General features: G+C 62.7%; 2 protein-coding genes across 6 annotated transcripts in view; one reads left to right on the top strand and one right to left on the bottom strand.

Annotated features, from left to right (window-relative positions):
* Positions 1-15446, bottom strand: part of CDH4 (cadherin 4) — a 495180-nt gene that overhangs the window by 8960 nt on the left and 470774 nt on the right. For all 4 annotated transcript variants that reach the window (XM_021078205.2, XM_085003313.1, XM_085003314.1 and 1 more), the window contains 3 exons: positions 9284-9469; positions 2056-2309; positions 1573-1715 (listed from right to left, as the gene is read on the bottom strand). In XM_021078205.2, the coding sequence (XP_020933864.1) occupies positions 1573-1715; positions 2056-2309; positions 9284-9469 (583 nt within the window). The remainder of the gene's footprint in view (positions 1-1572; positions 1716-2055; positions 2310-9283; positions 9470-15446) is intronic.
* Positions 1-15446, top strand: part of TAF4 (TATA-box binding protein associated factor 4) — a 106605-nt gene that overhangs the window by 86511 nt on the left and 4648 nt on the right. The gene's annotated exons all lie outside the window — the stretch shown is intronic.

Below are 15446 nucleotides of genomic sequence, written 5' to 3'. Positions count from 1 at the left end.
GCTATGGACCAAACCTTTGTGGGACGGCTGCTCTGGCTCCTGAAGCTGCTACACGGCTGTTCCCAGAACCCACCTGTCCCCGGCCTGCAGCAAGGCCTCTGCACATGCACTTCCTGAGCCCGGGCTCCCGCCCCATCGCATCCTCCCCGGGCTAATGTCTTCCGGCCCCACATCACTCAGCCCAGAGCACAGCTGGAGGCCCCGCTGCTCTCCCAGCCCCCCGTTCTGTTTTCGTCCAGCACTTGGTCCACGCCCTCGACGTGTCTGGCTGACTTCTTTCTCTCTGCTGCTTGTTGCCCCTAATAGCTATTTCCTCTTGGTTCCTTAATCAAAGAAATGGAGCCTCCACTCTTACATGGGCTCATCACTGACCAACCAGAAGGCCACATTTCTCAGCGCCCCTTGCAGCAAGATGTGGGCTCATGACGGCTCTGGCCTCATGAGCTGGACGTCCTTGGCAGGGCCAGCCCACGCCCTCGTCCTCCTCACTCCTCTGTCTGCGGGACGCTCTCATGATGGCTGGGGCACCTGCAGCCGTCCCGGGCCGTGCCGCACCTTACCAAGGCCGTGGGAGGGGCCGCAGGGAGCCTGGCTTCTTCCCCCGACCCCGGGCCCCGCCTCGCGTGGGAGCGAGTAAATCTCCATCCTGTCGACGTTACTGTTGTCATCACACACACCCGACACAAAGGGAGAGGTCTCTCGTCTGCTGCCAGTTGTGCCTGGCACAGAGCCGGAGCCCAGGGGAACAGGACAACAGCAGCAGTGAGACGTACTGGAGCCAGGCCCTGTTCCCAACTTGGTCCTCATGGCCCTGAGCAGCCGAGGTGGTTACCCCCACTTTGTGTGGGAGAAAACCGAGGGACAGGGTCAGGCTCCTCCACTGGGCGGAGACCTCGTCTCTGCTCCCCGACCCTTTGCTGCCCCACCCTGTCCCCTCCTTCGCAGAGGGGGCTGGATGCCCCACCAGCTCCTGGGCGCCCCGGGTTTGGGGAGGGGGACCTTGAGGCTCCGGGTCCCGGCACCCGGGCTCCTAGAGACGCCATGTGTGTCCCTTAGAAGGCCCATGTCCCTCAGCCTCCCTCCAGACCCCTGCTGGCCCCCTGGCCACCGCCTCTGCCCAGGCCCCTCAGTGTGGCTCAGGGCCCTCGCCCTTGCCCCCTCTGAGCCTCCAGGGCTTCTCACAGGGGTCCGCCCTGCCCCTCTGCTGGGACCGAGGGTCGCAGGGGTCTGGAAGGGGGTCAGAGCCAGCAAAGGGCAGCTGGGGCGGGTGCCCCTCCCCCAGTTTTGGTTTCTTTTCAGCATGAGGGCTGTTCTGTTCAACAAAGGTGACTCAAGAGCCTGAGTTTCCAGTTGGGGCCCTGAGGTCGTGCAGTTCAGCTCAGGCGCTGGATGGACCCCAGCCCCACCCCCTGGCCCAGCCCCCTGGTGCCCGCCTGGGCCAACGACCCTGGGCACCAGCCCGAGCCCCTGCTTCCCATGAGCGAGGGAGGGGCTGCCCGGGGCGCCCGTGGCCGCGGCCCAGCACTGCTCCCCACCCTCGCCTCGGCCCCCTCTCCCCGCCCCCGGGCGCACCGTTGTCAGCCGCCAGGAAGGTGGCCTCGTAGACGTTGTTTTTGATGTAGAGAGACTCTCGGTCGAGGACGGCCGCCGTGCTGATCTGGCCGTTGGTGGCGTTAACGTGCAGCCAGTTAGCGGGGTCCGACAGCTTCGAGTATCTGCAGGGGGGACGGTGTGAGGCAGGAGCCGGGAGCCCTCCTGGCCGCCCGCCCACCCTTCCCAGGCGCCTCTCTCTGGGGAGCTGCGGCCTGGACGCTGGCCGTCCCCGGGGTGCACAGGCCGCTTGACCTCGCAAGGACCCTGGGGGGTGGGTCCTCCCCGCCACTTCGCAGCTGCGGGGGGGAGCACAGTGGAGCGGGACGATGCCCACGTCTGTTGTGCGCCCGCAGCCCTGGACCCACTGCTGTCCCTGGACTGGGCCTCCCTGCCTGGGGACACCTCGGGACTCGCGGGAACCTGGGTCTCTGCCCTATGGGCGAGCGGGGAGCTTGGGCCCACCTCACGGCCTGCTGCATGAACCGGTCGGGGTCCACCGCCGAGAAGGTGGTCAGCACGGTGCCGGAGGGCACGCCCTCCTCCAGGCGGATGAGCTTGTGGTTCGAGGGGAAGTAGGGGGCCTCGTTGATGTCCACGACCGAGATGGTCACCCCCGCCGTGGACTGGAACGACATCTGGATGCCGCTGGCCAGGGGCGCCTGGTTGGACACCATCACGGTCAGCATGAAGGCTCTGTTCAGCTCGTAGTCGACCGCCTGCAACGAGACGCCCGAGAGGTGAGCTGGCCTAGGGGCCCGGGGGCCCGCGGGGAGGCTGGCACCCCCGGGGCTGGTCCTGAGGGAGGCCAGCTCCGCCTCCCGTCTCTGGCTTCCTGCTGGCTTTGGCCCGTGGGCGGAGAGAGAGTCTGGGGTAAGGACCGCAGACCTCGCCCTCCCGTCTCACATCGGGTGGCAGCAGCCGGCCTCCTTGGTGGCACAGCTTCCACCAGGCGCCACCCCCGCACGCCCGCTGTCACCAGGCGACGGGGGTGCCGAGCCCCCAGCCTAGGGACTCAAGGTCCTGGCCCTCGGTCCAGGGCGGAGTGGGTGGCTTGGTGGCCCCACGGATGCGCCACTGTGGGGCGGCCTCTTGGCAAACGGGGTCTCTGCAGCGGTCACGAAGCTAAAGGTCTTGACGGCAAGCCGTCCTGATTGAGGCCCTGATCCCAGCTCAGGGCCTGGGGAGGCAGGGCAGGGGGTCCGAGACACCGGAGAGGCCAAGTGGGGACGGGCGCCAGCGACGGCCGACGCCCACCAGGAGCAGGACGGGGCGGGAAGGAGCCGTCCGGGCCTCCCGCGGGCGCTTGGCCCGCACACCTGGATTTTGGCCATGTGGCCTCTGGAGCCAGTGTCCTTCGGAGAAGAGTCCATCCAGGGAACGTCCTTCAGCTGTTTTCCGCGGTCCCACCCTCGTCGGTGGCGACTTGTGACAGCAGCCCAAGGACACCCTCACCTCTCTGCAGCCCGTACGGGCGTCCCTTCCAGTGAACGCGGGTTCTGGGGGCGTCAGGACCCCGACTGATGAGCGCCAGCAGTTCTCCTGTTTGCAGCGCTCTCGTCTGTGGGGTGCTCTTCACTCTCCGAGGGGGACGGAAGCTGCTCAGAAGCACTCGGGGCCCTGAGGTGTGTAATTATTCACAGGAGTCTTACTGGAAAAAGCAACACCATGCACTGCAATTGCATCTAAATTATTCTGCTTAGACACACACAAAGCATGTACCCAAGACTACTCAGCACAGTGCTGGCTCATTCCTAGAGGGTGCTCCCTGCGCAGTGCTGCCTGGGTCATTCCTAGAGGGTGCTCCCTGGTGTCAGACAGACACCCCCCGCCCTGCTGTCAGAGGGACTGCCTCCCCCGGGGGGGCGGCGCTGCAGAGCAGGGACTGTATGAGCAGAGACAGTGTGTGGGGAATGGAGAGGCCTCAGGAGGGCCGGCGAGCGGAAAAGGTATAACATCCAGAGCCCGCTGCTTTTTGTGGGAAAGGGGGAGAGGAATACGAATTTGCGTCTGCCCCTGCTCACACGTGCAGAAAAGACAGCCCAAAAGAGCACAAGAACAGTCACCCCGGAGCCCGGGGAAGGATCGGGCGGAGGGAGCGGCCGGGGCGGTGCGCTTTCGCTGCCTCTGTTTTGGGAGCCGTATGGATTCCTACAGTCTCACGTTTTCCCTATCACGAGGAAAATCACACATCAAGCAGCTTCTGAGACTTATGAACTGAATCAAATTAAACGACCCCTCTATCAAGGGTGACGTCAGTCCCAAGAAAATGGAGGTTTCCAGGGACTCGGGCAGTCTTTAGACGGTGGGGTCTTCACCGATTGAGTCTAAGGACAATTATCATTGCAAAGAAACCCTAAACGCATCGGTCTTCTTGCTCCTGGCAGCGATTCTGGGTGTGCTATTTTCCAAGATTTTATGTACACTTGGCCCTCCACATGGATTCAGCCAACCAGGAATGGAAAATATTTGGGAAAAAAAAATCCAGAAATTTCTAAAAAGCGAAACCTGAAGTGTCTCCACATAGGCAACTATCTACGCAGTGCTGACACTGTATCATCACAGATCGTGAGTTGGGGTTCACAAGCAGTGTGGGGGTTACACCCACCTACGAGGGACGGAGCAACGGCGGGTTTTGTTACCTGCCGGAGCGGGGCAGTCCCGCAGCTGATCCCCTGTGGAAACTGAGGTGACGTGTGTTGCAGGATCGAGCAAATGGGCAATGATGTTACTATGCCAGGAACCCCGACTTTCAGCGCGAGAGCTGAGATCAGGCACAGAATCAACAACGTCAAGGAAGACCTCTGACCTTCCGCTTGGGCGGAAGGGTCTCGGGCGTCCGTGAGACGAACCAGAGGCAGTTAGGAAGCCCGAGCTTTGAAAGGTCACGTCCTCACCCCGCCCCAGCGGCAGTGGCAGCAGCGAGCACCTCTCAGGTCCGGATATTGGTTTCTTTTTTTTCCTGTCCTTTTGCCTTTTCTAGGGCCGCTCCCGGCATATGGAGGTTCCCAGGCTAGGGGTCTAATTGGAGCTGTAGCCGCTGGCCTACACCACAGCCACAGCCGCGCCAGATCCGAGCTGCATCTGCGACCTACACCACAGCTCAAGGCAATGCCAGATCCTCAACCCACTGAACGAGGCCAGGGGTCGAACCCGCAACCTCATGGTTCCTAGTCAGATTCGTTAACCACTGCGCCACGACGGGAACGCCTGGATAGTGGTTTCTAACCACTGCTCCTCGTTGGACCCAGATGTGAGGCAGGAAATCAGCAAGACGAACCTGGCTGTCCGCGCGCATCACAAGACAGGGACGTGGTGGAACCAGCTGGGGAGGTGCCCCCGGCCAGAGGTCACGGCCAGTGATGACTCTGCCGAGGGTGGGAAACCTACGCAGGTGTAGCCGCAGCAAGAAAATGGCAGACACTCAACTCCACGCATCCCTTGCGGACTGACCCAGGTCCTGCTCTCTGGCGCCTGTGGACGGTCACTGCCGGGCCAAAGGGACTCTGCACACATGACGAAGGTACGGATCTCGAGACGGGAGGTGATCCTGGCCCTAAGTGCGGTCGCGGGGTCCTCGGAGGAGAGCAGTCTGGGGGCTGAGGCAAAGATGGTTCTGGCTCTGAAGGCGGCGGGAGGGCCCACAGCCCAGGGATGAGAGCTCCGAACGGGGACCAGCCGGCCCGGGGGGAGCGCAGTCTTGCCAACACCTTGATTTTGGTGCTCTGACCCCAGAAGAGTGCGAGAGCAGACGTGTGTCATGTTAGGTGACTGTTACAGCAGCCACCGGAGACTGGGGGGGTGATGCCACCGTTACCAGGGCACCAGCCCTGCTCTGAGAACCGCGACCTAAAGATAGAGAAGCAAGCCTTGTCCTCCCTTCTCTGCCGAGCTCTGTTGGTTTCATGTCCCCAGGCAGTGGCTGCAGACAACGCACCCTTGTTACCTTAAGGGTCTGGAGGTCGGAGGTCGAAACTGTGCTGCTGGGCCAAGGTCAAGACGTGGGCAGGGCTGGTTCCTCCCGGTGGCTCCCGGAGAGTCCGGCTCCTGTGTTCTCAGCCCTCCCTCTATCTCCAAAGAGCAGCGCGGCCTCTTGTGGTCTCTCTCTCTGCCTGCACCTCACATCCCCTCTGACTGCACCCCACGGGGGACTCCATGATGACCGGAGCCCCCTGGGTGATCCAGGGCAAGCTCCCACCTCCAGGTCCGTAATTAGGTCACATGTACAAAGTCCCTCTTGCCCCTTCTGCACAGATTTGGGGGTTGGGTCTAGGCGGGCATCTTTGGGGGTGCTGTTCTGGCTGCTGCCAGCCCGTGTCTCAGCACAGTCGCAGGGTTCTGGCAGACGAGGGAAGGCTCTGCTTACAGAAGCGCCCTGGCCACGGATCGCTCCAGGAATGACGGGGTGTAAAGCCCCGCTCTGTCCCCGAGTGGGGACGAGACATCGGTAGATCAGGTCACACCCTCTTACTTCTGGGTGGGCCTGGAAACCCTCGTGACAGTTAGGGCCGCACATTTCCGCTAGGAGAGGCACTGACCTGCCCGTGGGACCTGGTGTCCTGTGGGTGCAGGTGGCGGGCGGGCTGCTGCCCTGCTCTGCCCACTGTTGTGGCTGGCCCGGCCGGGAGGCGCCTCCGCTGACCTGCCCATGGCCCTGCCCCATCGCCGGGCTCCCTCACCGCTCAGCCCGGAGTTTCGTAAGCATTGAAAATCCCATGGCTTCTTAGCCCTGCTGCTGAAGGGTATCGAGCACAAGGAATTTAAGAAGTGGGCACGGGGCGGGCGCTGAGCACAGGGCCAGGGTAGGTCAGCTGTGCCCCACGGGGGCCCAGGGCGTGGAGGGGACAGCCCGACATGTCCACCGCCATTGCCCGCTGCCCAACATGGTGCCCTCGGGGGTGTGTTTAGGGAGGGCCTTGCACCTGCAGGATGGGACCTTCCATGGCCCAAGCTGGCCGCCAGTCTGAAGAGGCACTCAGGGCAGAGTGACCTGACGCCCCTCCCCTGAGCTCTCCCTGGGGACTTCAGGCCAGAGACTGTGAATGCACCCAGGTGGGAGCTTGGTCCCCTGTCCCCAGAGAGCGCAGCCCCCACCTGCACCCCTGCTGTCAGGACCCCCCCACCCAAGAATCAAGCAGCTGCCAAGCCTCCGGCCCCTCCCCCAGGGCCCTTGAGCGGTGGCTGGGGCGGGCGACTCCTTTTAAACACATTGTTTCGTAAAACCACGGCGGTCTCGACTGTGAACAGGTCTCTAAAGGAGGTGATCTTTCTCCCGTACTTACTGGTTGGCGTCCCCGGAGGACATGGGATAATGCTGCGGGCCACGCATTAAAACCGGCTCACCAGTCTGGCAGAGGACGCCGTCCAGAAAGACTATTACGGCCCATAAAGGTCCCAGGAGGGCAAGATAGCGCGTATTTGTAATGCAGAAATCAATAGGTAATCTGCTCCCAGTCTCACTTAGAGGCCAGAGAGACCCGCTGGCCGGCGGCCGCCCCTGCCACCACCTGCCACCCTGCGTCGTGGCCACGACCCTGTGCGGGGGGGCACGGAGAGGCAGTTGGGGCTCCGGAGGAGGACGGGGACAGGCACAGGCACCCACTGGGGTTGGGATCAGGGCAGATGAGCTGGCTGCTCACGGGGGCAGAGCAACCAGCCCGTGACAACAGTAGCAGTGGTGACGATGACAAAGGTGAGCAGTAGGCGCTGGCTCTAGTGACCGGGCGCTCGCGATGCCCCAGGCGCTGCACCGAGTCTTTCCTTTCGTTTTCTTTTTTCCTTTTGTCTGTCTTTCTTTTCAGGGCTGCACCTGTGGCACATGGAGGTTCCCAGGCCAGGGGTCCCGTGGGAGCTGCAGCCACCGGCCTCCACCGCAGCCACAGCCACGCGGGATCCGAGCCGCGTCTGCGAACTACACCACAGCTCACGGCCACGCCGGATCCTTCACCCACGGAGCCAGGCCAGGGGTTGGACCTGTGTCCTCGCGGATGCCAGTGAGGTTCGTTAACCGCTGAGCCCCGACGGGAACCCCTGCACTGAGTCTCTTCTATCCGGGGTCTGTTTTGACGGGTAGAAAAGGCCCCCAGTCAGCCTGTCGTCCGTGCACGGAACGGAGGCACGGGGCGGGCGGCAGGCCCGTGCGGGTGGGTGAGCTTAGAGCCGGCATGGATCCAAGAGCAAGTGCCCCCAGGATGCCAGACGCCCTGCGGGCTGGGCCGCAGCCCCTAACCGCCCCTTCACCTCCGTGTCCCTGTCGCTCCCAGGCCCCTCCTGGCCACCTTCCCCTGAAACGACGCCTGAAAGGTGGGTGTCTCTGCCAAAGCATCGCAGACCAACTTGCAAACACTTTTTTCTCAGATGGACATCGTGCCGTAAACAGACTCTAAACAGAAGTTTCCGAGGAACGTGCTGTTTGGAATAAAAACAGGACAGACGGGAATGGGGGCCGCGTGGCGCCGGCTGCGGTGTGTCCTGCCCAGGACGCGGCGACCGCATGCTCTCCACCTGGATGCGGTGACCGTGACCCGGGGGGACAGCACAGCTGTGTGCTCTCAGCTCCAAGAGTTCAAAACCTCGTCTTCAAATTTACATGCAGTCAACGCAGCCATAAGAAAGAATGAAATAATGCCACTTGCTTGGGGCACCGTGAATGGACCTAGAGACTCACACTGAGTGAAGTCGGTCAGAGGAAGACCCCGTGCTATCACCGACGGTGGAATCTCAAACGCGACACCAGTGAACTCCCCTACGAAACAGAAACGGACTCACAGGCGCAGCGGAGAGACTTGTGGTTGCCGAGGGGGCGGGAGGGCTGGGAGTCTGGGGTGAGCAGAGGCAAACTCGTCTATAGGGATGAGAAACGACCGGGCCCTGCTGTACGGCACGGGGAGCGCTCTCCGACATCCCGTAATGGCCCATCGGAGGCGAGCAAATGGAAAAGGATATACACGTGTGTGTGTAGCCGAGTCATTCTGCTGTAGCAGAAACTCACGCCGCGGTGTAGATCAACTGTACTTCGATAAAATAAACTAGGAAAAAACTTCGGAACTCGGGTGCCCTTTACGAAAGCCCACATCTAGGGACGTGCCCTCAGCTGGACTTCGATTTAAAAAGTTCATGTACAGTAAGATTTGCTCGTGAATGTTCACGAGTCCACCACCGCCACCAAGATGTAGAAGAGCCCCCCCGTCCCTGTCCCCCCTGCTGCCCCTTGGTAATCCAGACCGCCCATCAAGACCGCGTTTCTTGATGAGCCCTTGACCTTGATGCCCAAACTGAGATAAAGACAGTGTGGGAAAGGACAAGCATTAGCTTGAGTGGCTCCGAAACATACACGGAAAATCTTTAGACCTGAGCCAAGTCCGTCCTGCAGTGCATCACAAAAGAAAACCCCTTCCTGGCCAGACTGGATTTCTCTCCGGAATGCAAGGACGGTTCAACATTAGAAGAGGCTCTTAATGAGTCACCTGCTCATGGATTGGGGGGGTGCTTTCCGGGAGAAGATGGGAGCCTTCTCCCTTTGGGGTGGGTGGCCTCTGCCCCAGCAGCGGAGGGCACGAACCTTTGCCCTCAGGTCCTGGGGGAGGGGGCGGCACCGAGCACTGAACCGAGTGTCACCTGGGTTAGGTTTGTCTTTGGGCAGGTGGCGGGGCCGAACTCGGGGTGCCCGGCAGGAAGGGAGGCGCGCACCTACCTTCGCTACGGTGACCATGCCCTCGTTGGTGACGGGGTCTGTGCGGATGCTGAAGTGGCCCGAAGGGTCCCCACTGATGATGCGGTAGACGGCGTTCCAGTTTGGGGAGTGAGGCTGATCTCGGTCGACCACGGTCAGGTTTGCCACCACCGTCTCCACCCGGTTTTCAGGCACTTCGCCTGCGTACTGCCGAGTGTCAGGAAGGAGATGGTTAGGAGCCGTGGCAGGGCTGGAGCGGGGAGAGGTCAGGGTGGGCTGCTCTGCCTCCCGCTGCTCCCAGGCTGGCGATTCCCCCGGGGCGCCCATCCCGTGTCTGTGCTGACGAGGTGGCCTCTGGACGGGCCCGGCTCCCTCCCTCACGCACGCCCGGCCTCTCTCCTAAAGCCCTTCCAGCCCTTCCACATGCAGCGGGGGCCCAGGCAGACACCAGAGACTCTGAGGATGTGCTTGGAAACGGGACCTGAACACAGGGTGGCAGCTGCAGAGGGCTTCCCGAGCCAAACCACCTCTGGGCTCCTGCCCTCGCGTCGTCCCCAACAGGCCAGGGGGCCCGGGGTCAGCAGCTGCAGGTGTGCAAACAACCAAACCTGGAGCCTCAAGCCTTTTTCTCCCGCCACGGAAGAGTGTGGGCTGCAGCCACGCCCATCTGCAGGTGTGCTCACATGGCCGTGGCAGTTAGTGCAGGCGCGGGTGGGGGTGTCGCTGCGGCCGAGGCGGCGAGGGAAGTCTGCTCACCTCTCGGCAGGTGAGCATCACTGCTGTGCAGACGCGGCCCCGCTCAGAGTGGCCCTGACCTCACTCCCCTGCTCTGCTGCCACCGTCTCGAAATTCTTAATTTGTGAACAAGGGCCCTGCACACAGTGTGGCCGTCCTGTCACCATGCAGTGTGCCTCTGAGCCACAAAACCTGGTGACAAAGTTTGGACAAATATCCGGGGATTTCTGGCTGTGCTTGCAGCAGCCCAGCCCTAAGGCCGGTCACCGAGTGCCCAGCCGGTGCCAGGCACTGCCCGAGCATTGATCCCCAGGTTCCTCAGATCTCTGTTCTTAAGCCCATTTTACAGATGAAGAAACATAAGCAAGAGAGGTTAGGAGACCCTGGGGTACCACAGAGGGAGGGGCCCAGAGTGTCCTAAGGATTAACCCCGAGTGCTGGGCACGGTGCCCAGGCTGGCCTCTCCCGGGACGCCCGCAGGCCCAGGCAGCTTGGTTCCAGCCCCTCGGCCCCTGGGTCGCCTTTGCTCCCACCTGATCTCAGCCAGAGGTGAGCCCCCAGGCCGCCCAAAGCCTTTCTGCAGTTGGGCGCCCGGCGGTTACGGCTGAGATGACAGGCCTGCTTGGTGCCCGGCTGTGCCCTCTCACGTCCTGGAGCCCACACAGCATTGCTTTATTACAAAGTCCCCAGCCCCACCTTGCCACCCCGAGTGAATTTCAAAACCCAGGCGCCTGGTGGGGCGTGTACTCCTCGTACTCGCGTCCTCGCGTTTTCTCGGCTCTGAGTTTGCAGCCGCCGTCTGGAAATTTCCCCATTCCGCACCGGGCGCTCAAGGGCCAGGCCTCTCCAGATAACTGTCAAAGCCTCTGCAGGGGTGCAGATGCCACCCACCCCGACCCCTGCCCACTGGGCACACTGCAGGCCGTGTGGACTAGAGCCTCTGCTCTGGGCGAGACGGAGCAGCGGGACCTGCCGTGGGTGCCAGCTGCCGGGCCCTGCCCCCAGCTCCGGTCCGCGCCCTCAGGGCTGCCTGTGCCTCCGAGAGACCGGGACCTTGAGCGCAGCTGCGGGTCCCAGGGTGCTGCAGTGGTTTCCGCCCTGAGCAGTGTAGATTCTAGCCCCGGGCAGTGTCAGGGCCGGGGCCCTGAGGTGCAGGTGACTCAAAACCAGACAACAGTGGCTTGAACACAGGGACTCTCCCCTCACTGAAGACCCACGGGGGTGGGGGGAGCGGCCAGCTCACACCTTTCAGGAATTCGGGGGGGGGGCAACCGGGATCCCTAACTCTGGTCCGGGGGCCTCGCAGCCTCATTTTCTCAGGGGCGCGGCGGGTCTGCCGGGCTGGCACAGGGGCTGGCACAGCACAGGGCCAAGTTCAGCTGCATATTCTGTTTTTGTAAATAAAGGCATTAGGGGCAGCCACGTGCCTTGTTTATACACATGGCAGAGTTGGGGAGTTTGACAGGCCCCCCAAAGCCGACAATACCTGCTACATGCCCTTTACAGGAGGTCGGGGAAATCCCTGCTCTAGACCGCCTGGCCCTCACCTCAGTTCAGAAAGGGGTGCACGGCTTGCAGCAGCCACTTAGGGCTCAGTTCTGGTGCCCCCCGTCTCTGGCCTTGGGATGGTAACCACCTGGGCCTGAAGGCGTCAGGGTGGGTCAGAGATGCCACACGCAGCCTGAGTGTGAAGCCAGCCCAGAGGAAGCACCACTCAGGGAAGGCTCCTAGTGACTGCTGGAGCCTGGATCCAGCTGTGCCTGAAGATAGATCTAGGACTTCAGCCTCTGTGAGATGAGGAGATTTTGTGTCAGTTGCCAGGGTCAGTGAGGTGGACATCAGTTAGGGCGCCTGGCTCTCCAGCCCCTTCTAAATGTCCTTCTTCATTCTCCAGAAACCTGCTTTCTCACCCTTTACTATAGCCACGACCTGGTCAGGTGATCTCAAACCTGCCAGGGAGACACAGCAGCAGAGAGGCCTTGCGCTTTGGTGCCTGCAGTGGCAGAAGGCGGGGGGGTAGCACCTTGTCCAGCGTCGGAGATGGGAGCTTCGGTCTCTGTGGCCTGTGGTGGTGATGGGCGCTGCCCACCGCCCCCATGCACCCAGCCCTCGTTTTGTGGCTGTTCACGAGTTCCGGCAGCTGCGGCCTCGGCTCAGACAGCCAGGGTGGGTTCTGCTGCTGTCATCTGAGAGCCCCCGCTGGGGCTGAGCTGCAGGTGCACCTTCTGGGGGGGCATCGTGCCCGCGAGGGTCCCGCTGGGCTCCTCCGCCCGCTCTGCTGCGGTCAGTCCCTGGAGAATCACAGGCCTGTGGTTCCACGGCAGCGGAAGAGCTGTGTGTCCCCGAGTCCGATTCCTTCCAGACTCTTCTGGGGGAAGTTTATTCGCACAGTCTGTTTTAATTCATGCAAGTTTAATAAAGGTTCACAAAGAAGGGCCTTAAGCTGCTAAGTCTGGTTTAGGATTTTCTTATTAACCTTCCCTAGCCATGATGAGTTTTTAATTTAATTTTTTGGGTTTTCAGGCACAGGGAAAGCCTCTCCCGTGCCCCACGGGATGCAAAGGTGGCTCTTTGGGAAAGGAAGGATTTTAAGAGCATCAGAACGGAATTTCTCGCCGAGACGTTAACCCAGCACCTGCATGCACTCCCCTCCCGAGAGGCAGGGCGGATTTGCTCTTCACGCCTGGGCCTTCCAGCACAATCCCAGCTCCTGGCAGAAATGCGCCTGGGCCCTGCCCCAGGGAGGTCACATCAGCAGAGCGGAGGGTTTGGGTGAGAATAGGGAAGTCCAGCAGGACTCAGGGCCAGGAGGACAGAGAATGGTAGCACCTGTCCGCCAGAGCCGAGGCCCCTGTTCTGTGGGGGACACCATGCCCCCCCAAATGATGCTTTCGTTTCTGTCCTCGGGGTTCAAACCATCGCTGGTGCTGCTGAGGCTCAGCCTGGGCCCTTGACCCTCGCTAGCCCCCGCTCCCCTCCCCACCTTGCTCAGTCCGGTCCTCTCCCACGCTGGGTCCTCGGGACAGGTCACAGGGCTGGCCTCGCACCAAGTCTCGCTGTGTGTGGGCACCTGCTCAGTGACTGACATCTGGGGACTGCAACCCCATCTTACAGACAAGGAGACCGAGGCACAGAAAGCTCTGGAACTTGCCTAAGGCCAGCAGCTGGTCAGCACAGGAGCTGGGGAGCCCGGTCCCTCCCCCTGCACGTAGCTCTGCTGGGTGGGGGCCGGGAGCACGAGGACGTGGTCATCCCGCCCCATCGAAGGACCATGGGAAGCGTGGCCGCCCCTGGGAAGCGGCCGGCCTGGTGGGAGGGCGCGAGGTGCTTGGAGAAGCGGTTCTGGTGAACCCTGCAGGGCAGAGCTTTGCAGGGTGTCTGGGTGACCGAGGCGCCGCGTCCACTCCTTTGGGCGCCAGACTGCTGTCCTCAGGGACCCGCACCGAGTCGGTGTCACCCCTCTCGCGGCTTGTGGGCGCGGCTGAAGAGCCGCTGGGATCAGGGACTCAGGGCTCCGGCCAGATGGGGCCACTTTCAGGCTGGGGGAGCCCGGGTACCCCGGTCTAAACCCCGGGCTGAGGCTGGCTCTCTGCCTGGCCAGGCAGGCCATTCCGAGGCTGGCACTGGGCTTCAAGAGGGCTTCAAGAGGGCTTCAAGAGGGCTTCAACATGTGGGGCCGCAGCCCTGGCGCCCAGGGCCCTAAGTCACTGCCCGGCCTCTGGTCGCCTCTGAGCGGGGCGCGTGTGGACTCTGGCCGGCAGACGCAGGGCCTGGGTGCTTGTCGCCCCATCTGTCCCCAGAGACGCCGGGAGGGCAGCCACCAAGAGCGCAGCCCCTTCAATGTTGAGCCTAATCGTATCCCTGCGCGCCTCGGGATGGGGGTGGGCCGGCCGGGCAGACGCGCTACAAACGAGGTCCCTCCGTCAGGCAGAGTCCGATGAGCCCGAAGGACCCGGCCCGCCCCTTCCTGACAGATGAGGAAGCCGGACTGGAAACGGTTTCGGCGCCTCTGCCGTGAGCCCCTCACCGGTGACGCGGGGCTGGGACAGCGCGCGGGGCGGACCTGAGCCGGGCAGGGCTCAGCTACCACTGGCGGTTTCAGGGCAGAGAACAGACTTCCTGCTCCCAGCTGCTCCCGGCTCAACCCTGAGACGGTGTCACGCTCAGGAAAACACTCTGATGCACAGAGAAGTCCAGCTATGAGCCCAAGGCCACACAGCTAAGAGGGACCGCGGGGAGGGGGGCAGGGTCTCCTGACTCCCGGAGACCCTCTGGGGGCAAGCGTGTGGGTGGTGGGGGCTGGGCTGGAGGAAGGGAAGGCCGCTGGGACGCTGGTCTCTAGGGCTCTGCTCCAGGACTCGAGGACCAGGCAAGGGGCAGCCCAAGGCAGGGTCTGCGGTGTGTCCTGGGGCCTGAGCCCTGTCCTGCAGACCCTCAGCCACCCTCCAGGGAGGGCCGCGCCCAGGGCCCCGCCGACCCGCAGGACAGCTTCTTAGCGGCAGCAGGCCCACCGCAGGCCCAGAGAAAAGAACTTTCAGGTAACATTTAAGAATGGGAATCGGATCTCGCACCTCCCACCTCTTCAGCTTCTGCTGATTGTTCTTGATTAAGCTCGATCAAAATAGCCGGGCTGGTGGGGGGTGTGGCCAGCTCTGGGCCTTCCGCCCACACCCCCTCTGAGCCCAGCAGGCATGTCCTGGGGCCCTGCCTGTCATCCGCCCCAAGGTGTCCTGTCCACACCCAGCCACACGCAGGCACGCCATTGCCCCGGAGGTCTGACTCCAATGAGGCTGGGCCTCAGGGCCCTCCTGGCCTCTTGGGGGGGAACTGCCAGAGAGGGGCAGAGGGGGACATCGGCCTGGAAGGGGTCCTTCTGGGGCACGGCTGGGAGGGCGGACTGTCCTCAGGTGGCGTGGAGACGGGAACTTGCCCCTGGGACGCTCTCTGAGGAGCCTCCCGGGTCAGCTGCAAATTCCGTCCCAGTGTCATTCCTGTGCCCAGGGACAGCCTGTGGATTTCTCACCCCCCTGGAGCAGACCCCCAGTGCAAACACGCAATCAGGAAGGCTGGCCTCGTCCCCCACTCCTTGCTGGCCGTCTGGGACCTGCCTTTCTGGGGATCAGTGGGCATCTCCCGTGTGGCGGATGACGGTCACGCAGCAGGAGAGCCACCTGGGCGAGGCCCCGAAGCCGGACCCTTGCCTGGACAGCGGGCAGAGCGTCCCCTGCGGATCTGCCCTGCGGGAGCTTGGGGGTGGGGGCAGCCCGGGGCCCCTCTCTGGGGCTGCGGAAGCCGAAAAAAACAGGGTGGGGGGCTGGCAGGCGCAGACACTTGGGGGCTGGGGGAGACAAGGATGTCCCATCTCAGAAGGGGTGGAAGACTCTTTTGGGCTCTCAGAGGACAGGGGTGTGGCACAAAGGTGAGGCCCCAGGAAGTGGGGGACGAGGCT

This window comes from Sus scrofa, chromosome 17, assembly GCF_054392235.1.
Source record: "Sus scrofa isolate SSC_HxYL_T2T_F1_AM1 chromosome 17, Sscrofa_HxYL_maternal_Yorkshire_Landrace_v2.0, whole genome shotgun sequence".
Classification (NCBI taxonomy): domain Eukaryota; kingdom Metazoa; phylum Chordata; class Mammalia; order Artiodactyla; family Suidae; genus Sus; species Sus scrofa.
The sequence above is the reverse complement of the archived record's forward strand: the minus strand, read 5'-3'. Positions and strand labels throughout refer to the sequence as shown.